This window comes from Pagrus major, chromosome 24 (genome assembly GCF_040436345.1).
Source record: "Pagrus major chromosome 24, Pma_NU_1.0".
Taxonomy (NCBI): Eukaryota; Metazoa; Chordata; class Actinopteri; order Spariformes; family Sparidae; genus Pagrus; species Pagrus major.
In genome coordinates this window covers 6,754,760-6,777,902 of record NC_133238.1, presented here as the reverse complement: position 1 = coordinate 6,777,902, position 23,143 = coordinate 6,754,760, and the positions used below count along the sequence as shown (strand labels likewise).

Here is a 23,143-nt window from a genome sequence, read left to right as displayed (position 1 = left end):
GAGAAAGACCGAGTTGCAACTGTGACTTTGCAAAAATCTCTTGCACCAATGACGCTGCTGGATTGCACGAGAAAAAAACACCTATGGAAAATAACAACAGTGCTGAAGAGCTAGTTCCACTTCGTATGTTGACCATCTAACCAACAGCTTTAAGATACGTTGAAAGATTTTTTTACTTCAGTACACCTATAATCATGGTTTTAGTTTACTTTGAAGGAAAGAAATGTGTGATTTCCGGTCACGTCTTCAGTTTTTGTCGAAAACCTGACGCAGCTAATAGTGGAGATGTTCAATATGGCTGTCAGCAGCCGAGGAGTGGATGCGAGGCATGTATGGGGCATGCATCGTGCCATGACCTGTATGGAGGGTGATTATTACCAGACTGAGCATTGTTATCTGTGACAGGGCTGCTTATTATCAACCCCCTAGACTGCGTCTGTGCATTAGCTTGCACTGGAAGTAGCAAGCCTGCCTTTGGCACAGAATCACATGCACCCAATCTGCAGCTGCAGTAGTTGCAGAGCCAATCATGCATCACATTCAACAGGTAGATATATCTAAACGAAAAAGAGCATTGACATCTGACATTTGAGCTCTGAAATTACATAATGTTAAATACATTTGATTTATAAATATTCCATACAAAGTAGATTTAAAGTAGACCAGGTTTCTTAGTGTTCCTGTACTTTGTTGCAGGCGGAATGTCAAAAATGTCCAGTTCAACAATTATACATTGTTTCAGTAGTCTTCAACCTATCTGACAAAATTGTCTCCTAGCTTTATGATTATGTTCATAAAATGAAAAAAAAAAAAAAAAGTATGAGTATTCCTTCGATTCCACTGGATACTTACCTGTGCCTGAAACAATTATATCTACATTTAAATAGTTAAATCAGAACTAATAATCCAAGGACCTGATGTCACATACAGCCACAGAAATAAATAGGCTTCTGTATCATGTATTTACATGTATTGTACAATGGTGTGATAGCTGCCATTTCTTATCGTTCTAATAGTTTAAATGTATAAACATACGATCAAAACTCTCTACATTACATATATGGAGCATCAGGCAGGACTTTTAAGGTTGCAGGTATCATCTGATCCACTTTATTTATGCTTCTACAGCTGATTAGGACCAGAGGCTTTATCATGTAATGGATATATTAGCTGACAGTCTTTTCGTAAAAACTGATCACATTTAAACAAGAGTTTAGGGTGGTGTTTTTCATCAGACCCCCTCCACCAAAACATCTCAAACACACATGTAGACAGTCTGCAAATTTTTTTGGAGTTCTCTCAGCAGCAGTGATGTTATAATGTTTTGGAATGAATAGTTGACATGTAGTAGGTTTGTAGTGTGGATTCAGTCATTTTCTGCACTCTTTTGTGCTACCACAAGATGTCATGGTGTCCCTTCTGTTGGTGGGTGGGTGATTAACGGCTCCTCCATTTGTTGGTGCATAAGAGGCATTTAATGTTGTATTTAATTTGTCGGGAGTGTGTTTGATGTCACGTTACCCTGTTGACCCATTCTTACAATCCATCCCACACTAGTCAGGGAACAGGTAGAACTGCTTAAATATGCCAATATCGCAGATGGTTTTCTGTGTTCAGGCTGTTACCTTGGCAGCAAGAAAAGGGATCAGAATGAACTTACAGCAAGCTTCAGTGGGTGAATACGTTCAGGATTTAGTCTGACCTGACAGCTTAGAGCTGTCCAAGGTTTGGATGCTTCTATTAGAAAGTACTGCAGACAAATAATCCATGACTACAGCGCTCAACACTAGGAAAACCCATCTGATTAAAAATGACATTGTAAGTGGACAATCTATTGACTCAGTATGAGGATTTTATCAAATCTGACAGATGTCATGTTTGACTGTAAATCCCTCCTTCCTTCCTACTTTCTTCCTCTTTTCCTTCATACTGCAGACGTTTGTAGTTCTTAGATATACAGAGAAACTAAAAGGACTATATTAGTGGCATGTTTTGGTTGAGTGTTTTTAAGATAGCCATATTTTGTTAATGTAGTTTTCAGAGGATTTAATGAAAAGAAAGACAAAAGAAAAGTCTGGACACTGTAGTTAGTTTCTATAAACATGGAAGGTATTTTCCCCCTCAAAACTCAATATTACCATGGACAACAGAGCTTTCTGATGACACACACCCAAAATTATTAAATAAGCATGATGTTCTAGTTATTTTGGGGATATTTCAATAAAGACAGTGACTCATAATAAATGATATTAACAAAAAATGTTAGAAATGTATTCATTCATCATTGAAATGTCTTCAATTCATATGTTGTACATAAAAAGTCATTTTTATCAGATTTTACGGATGCTGATGTCCATAGAAACATATTTTGCTTCATTTGAACGTAGATAAATCTCACTGAAATGTTTTATCTTCTGCTGTTTTATTGTATCTTAAATTGTTTGTTAATCTGTTTCAGTGTGTCAGTGAAACATTTTGGTATTTTAATGAAAATATGTACAGCACATTGAGCTTCTTAAGTGGTGTACCTTCTTTTTCCACAGCTGACAACAATGTTATCACATCTGGAGGGAAACATGAATGTCTGGATTAAATTCCGTGGCAATTCATTTATTAGTTGTTAAGACATTTCACTAAAAAACACAAACAATAACCTCATAATGGTATTATAGAAAAGTCAGAGCATCCCCCAAATCATGAGGCTACCTTGGCTGGGACCCATGAATGACTGAACAAAATCTGTATTTCAGGGGTGTCCAGACCAAAATAAGCAGCAATAATAAGATAGACTAACAACATAATACTACGGTGGCCCTGAGAGCTCAATGCACTGCAACTTAAGAAAACACGAACACAATCAGATATCTAGAAGAAACAACAAAAAATGTGCTGCCAGTAATACAGATAATAATGGAACTTCCCAAGGGTTTTTCCAATACCACACTTATGGGAAGCCAACTTCAATATCCTGACTTCATAAGTCACAAATCATGGCAACAACAAGCGCGTCCCAGCCACAGATAACACAAAAAATAAAGTATATGACAAAATCAAATTAAACAAATTCAATTACAGCTAAAATGCCAAAAGGAATCAAATAGCCTAAAGATAACATTTTAGAAGGACAATGTATGTGTAGTTTGGGACTCAACATAGGGTCATAAAATAAAATCTGCAGGGCCATAAGATGATTAAAGGGATAACACAGAAAGAAATATAGCCTAGGCATTGAAAAGAGAGGTGTTGTAGTTATAAATCTGAGTCATATTATAAAACAATTTTAATCTTGACCACTTTTTGAAAATATTTCACCATAAATGCATCATGACTTTATGTGTGCTGGTACCCCTTGTTTCCTGTGAGAGGAGGAGCAGCAGACTGAACTGGGTCCACCTTGGCTAATTGGTAGGCGGAGCTGTTCAGCATGGGGATAACGTGCAGGTAAGGGCACACCATTTTACTAGCTAGTGAGCTAACTGGGTACAAACAACATCCTCAATAACATCTACACAATAAAGAACAATATAAACTTACGGTGCACTAAGAATTACATGTATGCAATGTCCGAAAAGGACGCACGGAGGCAGCGCAGCCCCGTCGGTAGGAATCCTAATTAATTTACAGAGCCATGACTGAAGGTTTCCATCAAGCACGCCAAACTCCGTTTACAATCGGGTGCGTTAAATGTTTGCATATCGACAAAGGCAACATATTCATCCCACTCTGGATATTTTAATTTGTGCAGTCAGGCTGACAATTCGGCATGCAAATGGTTCGAGAATTTAATCTAATAATAATAATGATAATTTAATAACTAAATGGAGATATTGATCACATTTGAGTACACAGATCTTTGCATTGTGGGGGAAATGTCAAGACTTTATTGAGGTATGTGCTGCCTGATGTGTTGATGCCTATTTGCTAATATAAAGTACTGCTCTGTTTATTTGCTTCTGATAAAGCATATTTGGTATTTGACCAGGAAAAATAACACTTTGATTTTGGAATAAAGTTTGGAGGGATGATGAAGAAGAGAATTTTGTAAATCAATTTTGTAGTTGTGGTTTGTCTCTGACGTTCATGATAACATTTATTAAATGACTTGGGATAAGGTTATGAATTCCTTTTTGAAACTTTAATTGACTCCCAATGAAACCGAGAACATCCAAGTTTTTAACATCAGCAGGCCCAGGCTGTCACTGTCTCTAGATACAGTGTGAACAGGGGTGTTTGGCCTTCCTATGTGTCCTTGACCTGGAGCAAATATTTGTAGTGGTGGTAATCATAAACTGAAAGTGAGTTTGTGTGCTTTCTTGGGAAATCTGTTGACTTCCCCTAGTCCCATGTGCTCTAGACGTCCCCGGGGCCACTTCTGTAAACTTGGCTGTTAGAGGTGTCACATTGTATCGCATGTGGGACTGGTCTTGGTCTTTATTTAGCCTGGCATATCACCACATCACAAGATCTCTGTTCATATGACTAAGGGCATGCTGCTCTATTGTCAAAGCAATGAAAGGAGCCACTGTGAGGCGACTGGTAATTGGATGGGGAATTGGAAAAAATTGCTTTGATTGTTCTACCAGGAGTCATCAGGTGTATGTGTACTGTACGATCTGTGTGTGTCTTTGAAGACCAGAGTGGATATTGATGGACACACTCCTCACGTGCCAGTGAACAGTTTGAAATAGTGAACTTTGACACTGTGTTGATACTACGGCTAAATGGATTGACTGAAACAAGCCACCAACACCAGAACTATGATCAGCTGCAGAATACACACAATGCTTACATCATATGGCTTTTACTTGGATCATTCAGCAGATTATGGCACAGATCACTGGAGGCTGTGATCTACTGGGGAGACATGGATGAATTTGCTTGTGTATTAAGACATTTTGTATATTAAATGCTAAATGGTGCTCCAGTACTGTATGTCTCTACAACATTTTGTTATCTATTGTCATAAATGAACTTGTTGACCTAAGTTGACCACACACATCCGAAATGAGAATGTAAACTGCTGCACAGCTCAGTTTAATGAAAAGATAAAATTAGCGTCCATAATGTTGTTAACACCACTGAGGACAGACGTGTGTGTTTGGTACACAGAGGCATGGATGTTGTTAAGTGTTACGCAATTGCAAAAGTGCCTTTCGTACTGTCCCTGTGTGTGTCTTCCTTCCTCCCCTTTCTCCCCGTGCACTGCTGACCAAATTAAATGGACAGTGCATCAGTCTCTTTCAGTTCTCATTATTCCTGCTGTGTGCTTTCACCTGAGTCCACTGCTCAAGTATGGTCATGGTTCAGTGTTTTGCTCTTTTAGATTCACTCTTACCGTTGTCGTTTCAGTAACAGTAGGAATCTGTGCTCTTTTAGGAGCTGTGAAGTACAAAGTGGAAAGTCTGCTGAGGTTTGGTGTCCAGGGGCAAGAATGGGACAGCAGCAGTCGGTACCAGAAGACCTGGATCAAACGCCGGAGGTGCTGTCGACAACGAGCGGTAGGGAAACTTGCCTTATATTAACTTAGTCCTCTGTACTCGTGTAAGGAATGCAAGGAACACTTGGCCTGCTTTGCACCTCCTGTCATTTACACATATCTTTTATCAGGATTGTTATACAGTTTAGCAGGCTTTCATTTACACCTGGCCTCTGACAACACAGTCAGAAGATTTTACCTGCGTATGCTTCTGTTTGTTTGCAAGATGACTAAAAAATTGAATGAATGGATATTTGTCTGAAACTTGGATGACAGATAAACATTTGTCCAATGATCATTTGATCACATTTTAAATGGCTATCTTCACATGATTTGCTTTGTTATCCCGTAACTATGTTGGGTAAATGTGCTAGTGTGGACAGGTATCATTCTAATAGTCAGAAATTGTATTAAGGCCACACAAAAGACATATGAGAGGCTGGAGTTGTTGTTTTTTTAATGAGCATTTTTAAACTTTTCATCATCAATTAATCAGCTGATTATTTTCAGGATTAATCTGTGAATCATTTAGTCTTTAAAATGTAAGAAAAAAAAGTTCACCGCAGTCTCCTAGAGTCAAAAGACGCTCCATTTACTATCATAAATGACAAAGATGAGCAGCAAATCCTCAAATTTTGGAAGCTGGAACCTGCAAATGTTTGAGGTTTTTGCTTGAAAAGTAACTGAAACAATTAATCGATCAATTAATTGACTAATCGGTTGATCGATAAATCAGTGCAGCTCTAAACGAATCCAAAAATTGTTGTGTTCGGTTCATTCATTCTCATTCACTCTTTTGGATGTGTTGTGGGGATGTTCATAATTGTGCTGTCATTGACTGTTTTTTAAAATAACTCCAAGTGAGGCTTTTTTCAATCCAACATATAGGATCCATAATATAGAAGTCAGTAGTGAGATACTCATTCAATCTGTTCCTCGTTTAAATGTTTTTATGTCTCTTAGAGAAAAAATGATACCAAACTCACTGTATCCTGAGGTTGAAGATGCACTCAGATCTTGTATTTAAGTAAAAGTAGTAATACCACAGCGTAGTGTTACAAGTTAAAAGTCATGCATTTAAATTTCACTTAATAAAAGTACAAATATAAGCAACAAAATGTACTTCTAGTATCAAAAGTAAAAGTACTCATTATGCAGAATGGCATATATAAGAATAATATATATCACTGGGTTAGAATTTTGATGCGTAAATGTGTTTAACACTTATGAAGCTGGTAAAGGGTGTTTAACCCTAATCCTTTATAGAGTTTATCTGCTGGCTAGCTTGTGAATTTCCCCTCTGGGATCAATAACACTATATATATATATTTATAGCCTATAATATTACATCATCATTGATTTGTTGATTCAATTTTGTATTATTAAACTAAATCTGCTAAACTAAAGTTATCAAATAACTAGCGAAGTAAAAAATTCAATATTCTCATAAAAGGGCAATAGAGTATAAGTAGAAAATGGAAATATGAAAGTAAAGCACAAGTACCTATAAATTGTACTTGGTGCCTTGCGTGCGGTTCCATAAATTATTGTCACTCGCTGATTGGAGATAAAACTTATAAAGATAAGGAGATAAGTGCTCTCACATGTTCATGCATGGGCTACAAGTATGGTGCTTAATTTGATTAGTTAAACGTGTCAAAATGAATCCAAGAGAACATAATTTGAAGGTTGGGTTTGGGTTTCATCCTGGAGGTTACAGCAAAACAAAAAGTAATTTATCTCAGTAGGACAATATGTACGAGTGACTATACAGTTTGCTTTTACCGCTATCATCTTCCCACAAACAGTGTAGACAGTTTGCCAGGACATCTGTAGATGATGATGCAGAAAACTGTGACTTTTTTAGGGTTCAGAGACTTAATTTAGTGTACTACACGCAACATTCATTGAAATTTCAAGTTTTTCATCTGCTTTGTCATAATCTGAGTTAGGTTCAAAATATCCCGACCTATGTGCGCAAAGTGCTCACAGGCACTTTGTCAAACTAGCAGGAGTCACTATTGCAGCGACAAGGACATGATACTCACCTGCCTCTGAGATCACTTAAATAGAACACCAATAAATCAAAAAATCAAAAAAACACCAATAAATAGATTGGGTGCCCAGCCCGGCCAAAAGCACATATGTGTGGTGTTAAATTTAGTTTGGTCAGTAACAGCAAGATTTTTGGCTAATCCCTGCACATTTAAGTCAACATTTAAGTGTTGTCTACACACATTGATTGTAGTAAGTTTAGTTAGTTAATGACCGTTTTAAGTAACTCATTTAGTTGCAAAATATATTAATTCTTTCTTGCAGATGGAGTGTGACATTTTAGGGGAGAGTAGTAGATAAAAAAAAAAGTTCCAAGATCCAAGTTGAGCTTTTAGAACATATTCAGTGGTATACAGCCCCGTTGTAATACTGTGTAATACTGCGCCTGACAAGTTACATTTGTTTAGATTCACTACAGTGACCATCAAACATAGCACACATAAACCTGTTGGTTCTATTTGATCTGTAGCTGACCCTTAAAAACATAATGTCCATACTCCATTACAACTAAAGCACCTTGCATCTATGTTTCTGTATAGTGTGTCTGTCTGCTTTAACTGAAACAGAAAGGATTTTCCCAAGCGTGTTTCCACCCAAAGTGAACTTTTAGTCTGTGAAACTACTTTAAGGAACTAAAAGGTTCCCTCACCCATTTGTCTGTGTTTCCACTGTTGTTTAATACCCTGAGGCGAATTTGTCCGCTGACTTATGAAAAAGCAATGGCTCACTTTTGTTGGCCAAAATGTTGTCAGTCCATCTGTCATGCCCTTTTTTCAGTATCACCATGCTGATGCTTTGAAGTTCAGCGAACAAAAAACAAACTGGTTCACGCTATTTTTAAAAAAAAAGGTGGCTGAAATAAAATGCTGCCAGTACTCAAAGAATCGGAAATGTTCACCGCTGCGAGCAACACCCCCCAAGTACTACTATCAGGCACTTTTTGGGGTAAAATAATGTCCAGAACGTTGCGTAACAATTCAGTTTGAGCCCACAACCTGTTGCATGCAAGTACCTTCATTCCCTTGAAGTCGAAGTGCCATGTCATTGTTGTTTCAGATATAAATAGTGCCACTGTAAATAGACTGTAATGGTATTTAACAATGTAGGCAGTATTGACTCGTATAAATCGTTGTCAAGAAAGCAGTCTGACAATGGCCTTTACCAAGAATAAGACGGACTAATTAGGTTTATTGTCGCTGTGATTAGTTTTGCAACCACTTCAGAGTAGGAGGGCATCGGTTTTGATCTTACGGACTGTGACTCTTCTACTTGATGGACTGCTAAATCTAATTTCGCCATGTAATGAAAAGTGCATGACCATTCTGTGCCTGCTGCCTTTGAAGTTTAACTTGGGAATGTTTGTGTGATTGCGTGATGATAAATTAGATGAAATAAAGATAATGCGATAGTCTAAGGGAGGTGGAGACCTTCACAGATGGCACCAGTGTAATTTCAGGTATCTGCTTGTCAGCGATGATGCCTCAGAAAAGTCTGAAGCCACTAATGCCACAGTCAGAAGCTCCTATTGTGTAAGCTGCTGCATTCTTCTTAGAATGATAGGCTCCCGGTATATGAAAAACAGGACTACTGAGTAACCTTCAGGATTTGGTTGACATTGTCGAGACCAGAGAGACCCTTAAGTCATGTTTCCACTGCTATGGACCCTTGGGACCCAGTGCATTTCTACCGCAGCGACGGCCAGCGTTGCAAGATGGACCATTTTAAACTATTGTACCAAAGGCTTCAAATTATCATCGCCATGAGATAAAAATAGGCGTAGATGTGAAAATTTAAAAAACATACGTATGTTGAAATAAAAACTGGGCTTGCTGGGACATTCAAAACACCTCGACTTGAACTGTAGCATACCTCGGTGAGAAAGTTCAAGCTCCACCTCCAAGTCGCATCCAATGAGCGTTAAGTGGCAGGGGCACGACGTCGAATCACGTAGTCATAGCCTACGCCAAGCATAATTGGCCGAGAAGAGGTCTGGATCCATATTTTGCTATTCTGATCATGTCTGGAAATGAATTAAAATGAAACAGTGTAGACTTAAACCAACTACTAAAGTAAGTGTCACAAAATGGTCACATCATCGTACGTTATGGCATTTTTGATCATACAGAGGGCAAAATGATTGTACAAATACAATGCTGGGGACTAAATTAAGTTCTGGGGACATTATTTAACCCCCCAAAAAGTACATGCTCCAGGGGTAGAACCCTACAAAAGTACAGGAACTAGTACTCGCAGCATTTTAGTTCAGCCACCAGCTTTAAAAACCTGCAGCAGCATACCAGTTTGTTTTTGTTCATTGTGCTTTGGAACATCAACATGGAAGTACAAAAGAGAGCACAAGACGGATGGCCCGGCAACAAAGTTCAGGCCTTATCACATGCAAAAATGACATTTAAAAATTTCCATCACTTTTTCATACTGGACATTAGCATAATCTTTGCAGGTAGCAAACAAGAACAGGCTGAAGGAATCTTTTAGCTCCTTGAAAAGTAGTTCCTGGGTTGAAAGTTCTGTCTGCTTTGTCTGTTTATTGTAGCTTCTGTCAGTACTTGGCAACTTGTCACAAAAGTAAGTTGTAAAAACCTAAAGACAAGTTTTTATAACGAGAAGTTGACAAATGTTAACTATTAATTTGTCTCAGACCTGAGATGACGGTGGTTTCCTCGCTACCTTTATACCAATCGTTAAAGCTACTAGGAGGAACTTTATTAATTTTTTTGTGATTCTGGCGGCCCCCGTGCCCAAGAGATGATGATGATGATCACCAGACTACAGTAGCAGCATATTTCCTCAGACTGTGAGACCCTCACTTCATCCTCAGTACTCTGCCTTAAAATAAAAAAAGTTTAGCAGTAAATGAACTTAATTTTATGATTTATCCAACCCGGATAAGTTGTAATCCAACCTGGTGACAGACATTAAGAATTACTATTTAATTATACAGAAATAGCCAATGTTCTCACTGTTGTTATTGTTTGCTTATGTCGGTCATAGTGGCACCAGTATGAAATTGAGACTGTTTCATAACCATTTCACATTTAATCTGGACTTTCTATTCATTACTGTCTTAAATTGACATTCTGTAACTTGAGTAGTTCTTTTAACTTCATAACAGTGGAAGTGAACTTCTTGTATTGCACATCTTTGATCTAAAATCAGTGTTATGTCTGTGCAAAAAGGTCAGGTTTCCCTCGCCGTCTAATACATGAGGTTACCTCAGACAGATCCTGTCATTGCGCTGCAAATCTCCAAATCTTCTTTTGGATAAAACCACTATATAAAAGCAATCCTTCGTGAATGTTATGATGTTTTTAGAGGCTGCTTCAGACTTGAGGATTGTTTTGCAGGCATCAGTTCGTGTTTTATCTTCACCCTCATTTATATAAATGTGGTGGATGTAATCTTAGAAATGCTCTTGGTCTTGTTTAGGGGCTTTTAAAAGCTTTTATCAGCCTCTATTGTGCATATAATACTGGCAAATACAATATCATCATTCATGAGACTTAAGTGAGGTCATCCTGGAGAAAACAAGCAGCAGGTTTGTTTCTCAGCATTTTTATAGTTCATTGGTTTCCTGGATTTTTGTAGCTTGGTCTCCGATCTCTGCTGCCTACATGTTTTTTTTTTTTTGCAGTGATTCTAATAGAATGAATTATGAAGTGAAACAGAATGATGGTTATAAAGCTTGGATAATTTTACTTATTGATTCATTTGTTATTTTGATTATCGCTGTGTTAAATTTGGCCCAAAACAACGTGCTATATATATATATAATCTCAGATGTGAACAGGCTTTTATTTTGTAATTCTCTCCCCACATGGAATGTTACAATCACCTTACTTTAAAACATTTCCTTAGTCATATTGAAGCTAAAGTAGGGGTGGGCGATATTCCCTTAAAGTCTGTCACGATACACAATATTTATCTCAATATTTCCAAATGACAATTGGTGCTTTCACAAAAGGTAGGCAGTTTAATTGTATAGCACAATTCAGACACAAGGCAACTGCTTTACAGGGGCATAACGATTACATTAAAAGACAAAAAATTGCATTCAAAATACATTAAAACAAGTTAAGAAATAGGAAAGTAAGCTAAAAAAGAATAGGTTTTAAAAGAGACAAGACTGGAAAATAAAAGTCACAGTGCAGTTCAAAGCCTTGAAATGGCAAAACATGAATACAATGAGATTTTTTTGTAAAATAATCAACAGCAATGTGATTATAGTGACTAAGTGGGTAAAGGCAAGTACTAGAAAACAAGTAGAACAGTCTGTCAAGTACAGAGAATTACATCAATTTACTAATGTAGCCTTTAAAACCAGGAAAAAACACACATGCCATATCACCATAAAAAACGATAAACAAAATATAATACTATATACTTATATATCTATCTTATATCCGCATCAAATTGTACTCACTTGTATACCAGCCAGCTAAATACACCAGATTTTTTTCATCAAGATCAATGCGTTATTCCCTGATAATCAACAAAAATGTTGGAACAATGCTGTATCTCGCAATGTTAGAGAAAATGAGAAAAAAAAATGCCTGGATCCGTCCTGTTATCCTTATCTGCATCAAAAGTTAATGGGGTCTATTCTGGGCAGAGGCCCATCCTCCATTTACGTTTCATGGGAATCCATTCTGTAGTTTTTGTGTAATCCTACTGACAAACCAACCAATAACCAACTCACCAACAAGGGACAAAAACATGAACTCCTTGGTGGAGGTATTGATACAATAGTATCCTCCCTAGCAGAGAGAAGGGTACCCTCTTGTTGGGCATGAGAAATCACACACCCGATTGTACGTGTTTATGGAATTTAAAGCCAAAAGTAAAACCAGAAAACAGTATCTGTTTTAAGTGTACTTTTATACCTTGGTGAAAGGTCCAAATCAGTCCCTTAATTGTATAATAAGCTGTAGGGGGGTTTATGTCACAGCCCACCCTCCAGCCCTCTCTTCCTGTGATAAACACAGAGCAGACATGAAGTGAGATAAACAATCACACAGTCACAAGAACAAACAGCAGCTTCATTGAGGAGGAGGAGGAGGAGGAGGAGGAAGAGAATAGTCAGGCGGCTTGAACAAGCTCATAGACGTAGCATGAAGCCTGGTCTGATGTGACGATGTCTCTTTTGGAGTTAATTCAAGAAAGCCAAGAAGTGTTGAATCAGCTGCTTCACAATCTGTCCATATCTATCAGTTGGTTGACCCGACACACACACATCAGGAGCCGAGGACCGACCAGGAGAACAGGTTAGAGTTTTCTGTGTGCTGAAAACTGTAAAAGTATGCATTTTATGTTCATTCTCTCACGTTAACTGACGGTCCATGTTCACAGAACCTTCTGGTCCGTAGTGTCTGTTATATAAATTAATATGGCAGGATAGCAGCGCAGGATTTCCTGTCGCCGCAGGGAGATTCCCTCCTGCTGTGTTTCCCCCTCATTATTTAAACATCACTCTTTAGTTTCCTGCTGATGCTACAGCCAAATGTTGAAGATACAGTATGAAATTTGACCAAAGGGACCACAGACCACATGGTATTTGAGGTGTTACAGTATTTCGGTGTCTGAAATATATTCAGGTGCAAGTTCAGAAATCTGGCTCGAAGACAATAATCAGGTTTTGCTTGATTTTCAGCATTTACCTTTGAAAGATTAATGACTTTGGCTATAAAACATTTTCTATGGCTTATAATATGTTGTGGAACATATTGTTTGCACCTTAATTGAACAATGAAGGCCCATTTTTAAGGTGCAAATTCAGAAAATACATTTAGTTTATGAAGAAGCCCTGCTCCTTAAATTTAGCCATTAATTGTCTGATTGTCTGACTGAAAAATTAAAATGATGAAGGACTAATATTTTTAGATATATGCAATGAATATTAACACTTTCACATAAAAAAAAATTTCAAGGAAATTAAAATAATCCTTCTTTGAAAAATCCACAGTCAAAATAACCTAATAAGTGGGCTTTTCAGCTCTGAAGCTATATTTGGCATGATCTGCGGCACTCAATTTTTGTGATAGAACTTCATTAATACTACATATAACCAAAAAGTGAAATCTAGTGGAGATATGATTTTTTTGAAAATGACAGATAAAAAAATGACTTCCTGTCATTAATTTGATTACTGTAACCATTCAGCAATAACTTATAAAATGAATACATGTTGCTAAGTTTCCATAGGGTCTCTTGGATGTCTAGGACAAATTTCAACCCAATCCAATAAAAAATAAGCGATTGGTGAGGTTAATACACATACAGAGAATCACAAAAATGATTACATTTAGCTAGAGGGCCAAAATTCATAACTTAAAAAGTATTTGGAGTGGGGCGCCCGGGTAGCTCAGTTGGTAGAGCACACATCCCATGTATAGAGGCTTTGTCCTCGTTGCAGCGGCCCAGGGTTCGCGCCCAACCTGCAGCCCTCTGCTGCCTGTCATTCCCACTCTCTCTCATCTCATTTCCTGTCATCTCTGGGCTGTCCTATCAAAATAAAGCCATAAAAGTATTAATTAAAATACACAGCTATGCCATGAACATGAACTAGGAGGCCCTAGGTGAGTTGGCCCCAGGCTAATGACTGATGTACTCGCCATAGAACCGCTTAGTAGAGTCTACTAAAATAACACAGTCTGACTTCTGCTTCTTGTCTTTAATGGACAATTTACTGCTCACTGTCTTCAGTGTGTTATATGCAAGAACTCAAAACCATTGTCCATCCATACACTTAAACATTTCACCAATACAACAACCTTAGCCCAGGATAGCGGTCAAAAAAGATGTCCCTTGGGATGCCCAAGATGCAACATGTAAATATGACAGCGTTGTTGTTTAAAAAGACTTTAAGGGAGTTAAACTAACTATTTCTCCCTGCTTCCAGACCTTGTGCTAAGCTAGGCTGAATGCATTTGGCCAATAAGACAGTAAACAAATGTAAAGTGAATATTCCTTTAAGTGTAGACTCAGACCAACAGAGGCACACACTTTATGCAGTGTAATTCCTTAAACGGGGCCCTCTTTGGTGTTGGACCTTGGTAACTGATTACCTGATACAGCCCTTGTGAGTGTTCTAATTGATAACTTAGCTCATGTCTCAATGCACCGGCAGTCAAAACGTGTGTTCACTAGCTGGATAGTGGAAGGACAGATGGGACAGATAAACAGGCAGACAAACAGAGTCAAAGATTAGAAGGAGAAGCAGACTGGTGGATATTAATCATGTCTGCCAGCCTTTGCTGTGGTTGTAAGCCTGCACGGAGGAAACAGAATCATAAATGCACACAGACTTACAGACGAGGTGAGTGTTGTCTTTATGTCCGAATTTCTGTTATACTCCTCCTAAGACCCTGTTGAGTATAAAGGACAATCAGGCGCTGACACTGGTTGCACTTTGTACGGGGGTCATTTTAGGTTGCAAGTTCCTCCAGGCCGAGACTTTTAAAGAAGAAGCTGCATTTGATTGGTAAACACTCTCACGTTAGTCACGCGGCACAGCCTAATCAATGTTTGCTCACATGAACAAGTCTCTCACGGGGCCAGGAACTAGACAGGTCCGAGGATTAATCTTGGTTTGTAGACATAAGATGGGTGGTTGATTTTGTGTTTGCTTTTCTATCATATCTTATAATGAAACCCCTTCAGGCGCGTTATGTGTTTATAAAGACAGCTGACTTGCAGCATGTTGCTGATTCATATCTACTGACGACAGCGATACTAATAGTTAAAGCTAAGAACATTGGCTCTGCTTAACATTTGATAGTTCTAGCAAATCATTTGCAAATGCAACCTAGCAGAGGTTTGGATCACTGTTTGCATAATACCGGCAATATCAGTGTTAACATCAGAATACAAGCAGCCATGAGTGTTTGTGTAGTTGTGTTAATACTGTAGATAAACGTCTTTCTTCAGTTTAAGGCATGGAATAAGAGACAAGGATCTGTGCTGCAGGAGTCACACTGACAATCAGCTCCTGGCTGGACTTTGAATTCTTTATTATTTATGTAACTTTCATGTTCAGTACTCGTGTTTTAAAGGAAAAGCTCGCCCAAAAATGGAAATGTAGTCAGTATCTGCTCACCCTCATGCTTATACTACAGCCTGCTCTCACCCCCAACATATAAAATGCAGCAGCCTGGTCGGTGGCCCTAGTAATCCCTACAGTGAAGATTTTGGCTTAAAACAGGCTGTAAATAACATCTTTTCAAATCAATTAGGGATCTCAAGGTTTCCAGAGACCTGGATTATGCCAGGTACGCAGCCATTTTGTGTGTTATTCTGTTTAAAAGATGGCCCCATCTACTTCAGTTGCTTAGGAGAATGCTTAAACGCTATTTTGCTGTGAAGCTCTCAAAATGTTTTGTGGACCTAAGTTTCCATCAGTATGGGGGTGAGTAGATAATGAATGAATTTTTATTTTTGGGTGCACTGTTCCTTTAAGGAAAAGTAACTTTGAAAACTACCAGGTGTGTAAAATACAAGGCGACAAGGTGTGTATCAGTGTAGTTCTTAGTCTCCTGCTTAGTCAGGTATAGGTATGCAGATTTCCACAGCAGGAGGGAGGGGCGGAGGAGAGAGGAGTGGTGTAATCACTCAAGAAACTTTGACAGGTGTGTGTGTGTGTGTGTGTGTGTGTGTGCAAGAGAGAGACAGACAGACAGACTGGGAGGGTTTGTAAATGAGGAGAGCAGGATGAGGCGGCAGACACTCTTCTCTCTACCTTCGGAGATGGAGACGGTGAAGGAGAAGGAGAAGGAGAAGCAGGAGAGCAGGTGGAGGGACAGGATGGAGGAATGCACAGGAGGAGAGAGGTTTGTGTGCATCTCACTGGAGGAGATGGAGAGCTTCTACAGATACAGCCAGCGCTGTCAGCAGCTGCACTGTGAGTTTTGCAAGGACGTGTGTGTGTGTGTGTGTGTGTGTGTGCGTGTGTGTGTGTCATTGAGCTTTAACTGTGGTGTGTTGTGTGTCAGCACGTGTAGAGGCTTATTGATGAGTCAGTGTTGGGTTTAATATCATGGCTGTTTTTTATGACTTAATGAAACACTCTATGTGCCATATTTAGATGTACTTTTTATTTTATGATGCATTTTGTATATAAAGAGATGTTTGAACCATTTTACAGATGTGGCTCTTCAGTCTTGAGGGTTTTTTTCTCCTCCTCATAACTCCTAAGACTGTTAATACTGTGAAAAGTCTTCCCAAAGTTGACTCATGAAAAAGTAATTGCAACGATTAGTCAATTACTTGATTAGCCGATCAAAAGAAAAATCTGTTGACAAACTATTTTGATAATCAATGAGTCGTTTCAGTCATTTTTCAGGCAGAAATGTCAAACATTTGCTGGCTCCAGCTTCTTAAATGTGAGGGTTTGTTGCTTTTCTTAGTCATTTGTGATAGTTAAAGATGAGACTTTGGGTTTTGGACTGTTGGTTAGACAAAGAAGCAATATGAGGATGTCACTTTAGGCTCTGTGATTAGCATTTCCACAGATATTTTATAGATTAATCATGAAAATAATCATCAGTAGTATTTAAAGTCCTAATATCGACTAAGTAAATATGGCTAAACTAGTTTCAAGTTGTTCCCTTAAACTTCCCTTCTTCCTTGTTTAACAAAATGTCAATCATATTGTCATATTTGTTTTTTCACCCATATCTTGTATCACGATTGAGCTAAAAAATATTGGGATATTACTTTAAGGCCATATCAGCCCTATTCTATACCATGAACTATACAGCAGTTAGATTTTCATGTGGACGTAAAGCTGAAGAAGTAACGTTCTGCCTCTGATGAATGTCTCCTGTGGTTCATCATAGGAGACCGAGGTACACGTGGGAAAAGAGTAATTTGTTATACGACTACATCCTTGTTTACTCAAGGTGGTTCAATAAAATGGTCGAATAATTATCCAACAGCCTGTGTGTGTGTGACAAAAGAAAGAAGGAGGTGTGTGTGTGTGTGTGTGTGTGCATAGTAATTGATCATGCAACTCCTGGATGTCTGTGTGCATGTGCAGGACTGTGAAGTGCATGCTGGAGGATTTTTTAGATTTTGGTGGCTGTCAGTGATGGTTCGAGTCTATTCTGGTCCGTTCCCGCAGGCTTTGTACTGTATTTAGAGATGATATGTGTATTTTTAGTAGGAGCTATTCTAGAAAGGCTGTGTCATGGAGACAGGTGCAGCGTTTCTGCTCTTGATCTCCATTTCCTCCTCACTGCTGCCATATTGGCTCATGTTCACATCACTTGTTTGTTTGGGAATATAAAATGTTGATGCTAAAACGTGAGGCGAGGTACATTTATAGATTATATTTAGTATATTTTAATTAAAAAAAAATGTCAAGAAGTACTTTTGAGGCCCTTCACAGCTGTCTTTAAAACATCTTATTATCTTAAATGAATAAAGTTTGATGGATTTATACATGTTGTTAAAGTTGCATAGTTTTGTAAAAGTCAGCTGTGGTCTTTGGCTTTGTAACTTCCTGTGGTGTTTCCCTGGATGATGATCCATCGTGACAGATGATTGTCTTCCCCCCAAGTGGCAACTTCCTCTTTCATGAGAATTCACATGGTTTCATCTGTTTCACTTCATTTTAACACGCTTTCCCGTGCTAGCCTTCGGTAAGTCCCTCGTTTGATGCCAGCTGACTGTTTAACTTTAAGTTCCTGGTCATCATCTGAGTTGTCAGTGTGAGCGACTCCTGATCATTCCACACACCCGCACACACACACACACACACACACACACACACACACACTGCTCTCCTTCAAGTTCATCGTCCTCATCTTGACCAGGGAAAACATTCTCAAACTGTTTCACAAACATAAATTATTATTTTCTGTAGTTTTTTTCCCTTGCTGTGCACACAGGAGGTCCCAGTGTTTTATCTGTGCTCAAGACATTTCTAATTGTTTATGTATGTTATGGGTAAATTAGATTAAATGCATAGCAGGCTGACCTAGAGGTGTGCTAGTTTAACCATCAAAATTGATTTGATTATTTTCTTGAATAATTGATTAGTTATTTAGACTATAAAATGTCAAAATGGTGAAAGATGTTGATCAGTGTTTCCAAAGCCCAAGATGACGTCCTCAAATGTTTTGTTTTGTCCACAACCCAAAGACACTTAGCTTACTGCCATAGAGGAGGAAATAAAGCAGAAAATATTCAGAGTTAAGCAGCCAGAATAGAGAATTTTGCCTTTTTTTTTTTAAATCATAAAAAAATAGTCACTGATTAATTCATTATCAAAATAATTGGTGATTAATTTAATAGTTGACAACAATTCAAATAAATGATTAATCCTTGCAGCTCTGAACAGCTGTTAAGTTCAACTACAGTCATGTCTCATGTCCTTCAGCAGCACTTTAAAGGGGCAATTTGTAAGTTATGAACAAAATTTCAAAATCAGAATGTGAAGTGTAGTCTTCCATGTACGGTGTTGCAAAAACCTTTGGTGAAGTTAGCAAGCTAACCAGCTAGCCCTGGCCCGTCCTGTCTCCTAATATTACTTCGTACCGCAAGAGGTGATAGTCTGATAGTCCCAGTAGTTTCAGCTGGGAGATGTAAAAGTGGCAAGTTCGCTAGTTAGCCTGACAAGTACACAAAATACGCTTACACAAGGTCAAGTGTTTTCTTTACTAAACACAAATACGGTTGTTTAACAAAATACACCTTTAACATCATGTTTTATTTGGCATCTTAATGCCTTATGGGTAGTCAACAATAGAGAATTAAAATAAAATTAGGGATAGCGATGGGGATATTATCGCCTTTGACTTCTTCAGCTTTTGGACAGCGTACAAAAATAAATTAACTATATTGCAGTGGAGTAATTCTTGCTCAAACACAACGTCATTCCAAACAACCTTATTGGAGGGGTGTGCCGGATATGAGCCTGTGTTGTAGTCTCTACCATATGTGCCTTAGACACACGTTTCTCAGCTGTTTAGTGATTTACATTGGAGCATCCTGGCAGCGTTGAGTTTGTTTTATTGGGTTGTACTCGAGCATGTGGGTGTCAGCTGTTTGACTGTCAACAAGGTCTTGGGGCTCAGTTATCAGCATTATCACCAGGATGAGGGTTGTATCTTGTAAAACAATAAAAAAGAATTGTAACAATTCTGTCACATGTGTTTGGCATCAGTTTAAGTCATTGTTTGATCGGCTGTAATGCTTTATTGTTTTATGGATGGATGTATGAGTTTTCTTCTCTTCAAACCAGTCAGCCAGAGTCATTACATGTATGTAGCTAAAAAAAGAGTGAAAAAACCCTTTTGACCCTACAAAAATATCTCATTCAATTCATTTAAATGTGTACGAACTAGATGTTATTGCTGAGTTGAATGTCCTGCATGTCTTCACATCGGGACAGTCAGTCTCCATACCAAACGCTATCAGTGAATGCATATTATGTCATTCCTTAGAGACTTGGAGTTTCTCCATACATGCTCCCCATCTTTAGCCTGGTCAGATCAGGTCAATTTAAGCCTGTTGTAACGAGCACTTCCTGTTAAATCCCTGCAATGCAGCTAATTAATAATATCCAGTAGCAGTAATAGCCCTAACTCTGAGACACAGGTTGAATTTTCTTAAAAAGAAGAAATGCAAACATGGATTCCTGCAAATTAAAGTTAGCTTAATCTGAAAGTGACATGTTGCTTGTGTCTGATGCATGAGTCTGTCTTACTCTTTAACCCAGCCATGCAGGCTGCTTTCTGCCAGCTGTACGTGACAAACTCTACCAAGCAGTCAGCATGTCAAGTATGTCAAGAAGGCACCAGAAAATTGGCCTAATTACCGTGTGCTTCTGTATCTCCTCATCTACAAACTGCGATTTAGAGAGTGACAGGGATAGAAGACTGACGGACATTTTTCCAAACCGGATGGAGATGTGTTTCGATTCAAACCGTCCACTTGTTCACACCTTGTTTTGTTCCTCTGCTTTTCCCTCCACTGCCTGTTTGAGCCTCTGAGTCACTTCTCAATTGGTGTCTTCCTGTTTATGCTCCAACCGGCCAATAGTGTTTGATCCCGGAGCGGAAGCAGTCAATAGTGTTTCGTCTTTGCCGACACAGACGCAGGGGGAGAAGTCTCATATAAATAATTCAGCTGGAAGTTACTCTAGCTGGAGTCTGCGCCACATCCCTCACACACACATACAGGTCTCCTTTACATCCCGGAGACAGACGCTGAAGTCTGTCCTGCATCCCCACAGATGCACGTTCACACGTCATGAAGTGTATTTAAGTCGGAGTTGATTTTAGAGGCTTTGTTGATATCATCTTAATTAATGACCCGACTCAATCTCAGATCGTAGTCTTTATTGCCTTATTTAAGTTAAATGAAGGAAGTCCTGAAACTGACCTGAAGTCAGGTTAATTTGAGCTGCTGTAATAACACAGGAGTTATTTCAACATAAACTAATACCTTGATGAAATGTCAGGAATCGGTAATAGCTCAAAAAGAATTGAGGTGATCAGAAGTAATTATTCTTATGCATGTAAATAACTGGAAAAGGGATCCATAGATTTATTTTCATCAGGAAAGACTTAAATTACAATCAAATTGGTAATTTCAAGTATGAAACTCATTTTAAATCATTTTATATAAGATTTTGTAGGATTAGCTATTAGCCAAAAAGTCATCTTTTTTTCTGTAAACCAGTATAGCAATTGCAATAATTAAGGGATCGGTCTTGTTTATCACAACTTTGGTCTTATTACCTCTGCCAGGGAGGTTATGTTTTCACCCGTGTCTGTTTGTTTGTTGGTTGGTTGGTTGGATTGTCAGCTACTGAACAAATTTCCACGAAACTTGGATGGAGGATGGGTCTCGGCCCAGAATAGACCTCACTAACTTTTGTTGTGGATGTGGGACGGATTAAGGGAATTCATTCTCTCTTTCTGTAACATTGTGAGATAGATATGATGTTTTTGGACATTTTTGTTCATTTCTCAGGGATGCATGGATCTTGATGGAAAAAAAAACCCCCAGGCGTTCTTAGGTGTCTGGTATCTATGAGATTTAGAGTGATACAGTGCTATTGATTTTGATTGATAGGGACTGTTGGGCCTTGGACATTATAATAACATTATATAGGACTGGGCAATATATCAATAGTCAAAGTATCATCAAAGTACAGTCAATAGTCACCCCTACAATACTGTTGCAATATTGATATTGAAGTATTTGATAAAAAATATTGTGATGCCCTCAAGCTGTAAGAAGGTGGAAGTAATACTGTTCCAAAGTAAACTGGAGTGTTGATGGTGGAGCTGGAAATTGGCCACCAGTGGGTGAAGCTGGCTGCGTTCAGTACTGTTGAAGGATAAATTAGCAGAGACAGGAAATGACCCATTATAAACCCTCTGCCTTTTCCTGTCTCACAGCCAACATGCTCTATCATCTGAATCTGACATCAGCTAAACACACACACACACACACACACAGACGCACAGACACAGGCCTGCGTCACAACACCACTGTAACTGACCTCCATTGTTACATTCATTATTTTTAAATCCCGTCAGCTCTTGAATCCCTTCATGTATTGATAATCTGATCTCAGACTAGACTGAGAGAGTCTTTTTAATTTAGCCTTAACCTTATTCTTAATCTTACACATCCATTGTTTTCATGTCCATGTGCCTAATCTCAGTCCTTCCATCATTTCTACCAGCATATACCTTGACATTACTACATTTTAGTCCATCCATATTGTAGTAAATGTTCCCCCGGGTGAAGAAAACATTTCTGTTTTTGTTCAGAGAAACAGCCAGGATTAAATACTGTCCTATTTTGACTTCATTTTAAAAATCCCTGATCTTCAATTTGGACTTCTGACTGCAGACAGTTGTTGATGTGCTCTTAGTTAATCTGGGCCGGCACATAATCACTCTGGAAGTAAAATCGTTGTGCAAGTTACTAAAATGTGCTTGTAGGGATTCAGTAGACCAAAGACAGATTGAGTAAGGGCATGTGCATAGGTGAGCATGGATTGTCCCCTTTTTGCTGGTCAGTAGTGTCATAGAAGAGGTTTTATTCTCCTTGATCAGCCTCTTTCTAAGGTGTCTAACTCTAATAAAAGTGGGATATAGATAGCTGTATGTCACTTTGTTTAAGATGCACAGTTCTGACAACGATATCATACGTGTATGCAACATTTCTGCATTTAGATTTCTATAACGGACTAGACCTTTCTTATGTATTTTGTTGAGTTGAGTGCTTACATTATTAAGAATGATTCCAACAATGTTCAAACCGAGAGAATTCCACAAGATAACTCGCGGTAACGGTGCGTTTCATTTGGTCACCTGTTGCTTTAACTTGCGGGAGAGTGAGGGAGGTAGTCACCTAACAGGACCAAACATGATGTTGCTGATCCTGCAGTACTTACGTCTTCTGTTTTGTTTTAATTGAGAGATCCCTCGTGGCAGAAATGACCTGTCCTAAGCATTTTAGAATATATGCATTAAGTTCAATGAGGTTAAATCCACTCAAATTATTAAACACAAAGTGACACCGAAGAGGAAGAGGAGGGGGAAAGAAAGAAAAGTGGTTAATAGGAACTGTGCT

General features: G+C 38.5%; 1 protein-coding gene across 2 annotated transcripts in view; it reads left to right on the top strand.

Annotated features, from left to right (window-relative positions):
• Window positions 1-3,387: 3,387 nt before the first annotated feature.
• Window positions 3,388-23,143, top strand: part of mcf2la (mcf.2 cell line derived transforming sequence-like a) — a 64,991-nt gene continuing 45,235 nt past the window's right edge. For both annotated transcript variants that reach the window (XM_073495512.1, XM_073495514.1), the window contains exons 1-2: window positions 3,388-3,441; window positions 5,377-5,498. In XM_073495512.1, the coding sequence (XP_073351613.1) occupies window positions 3,425-3,441; window positions 5,377-5,498 (139 nt within the window). In that variant the 5' untranslated portion in view covers window positions 3,388-3,424. The remainder of the gene's footprint in view (window positions 3,442-5,376; window positions 5,499-23,143) is intronic.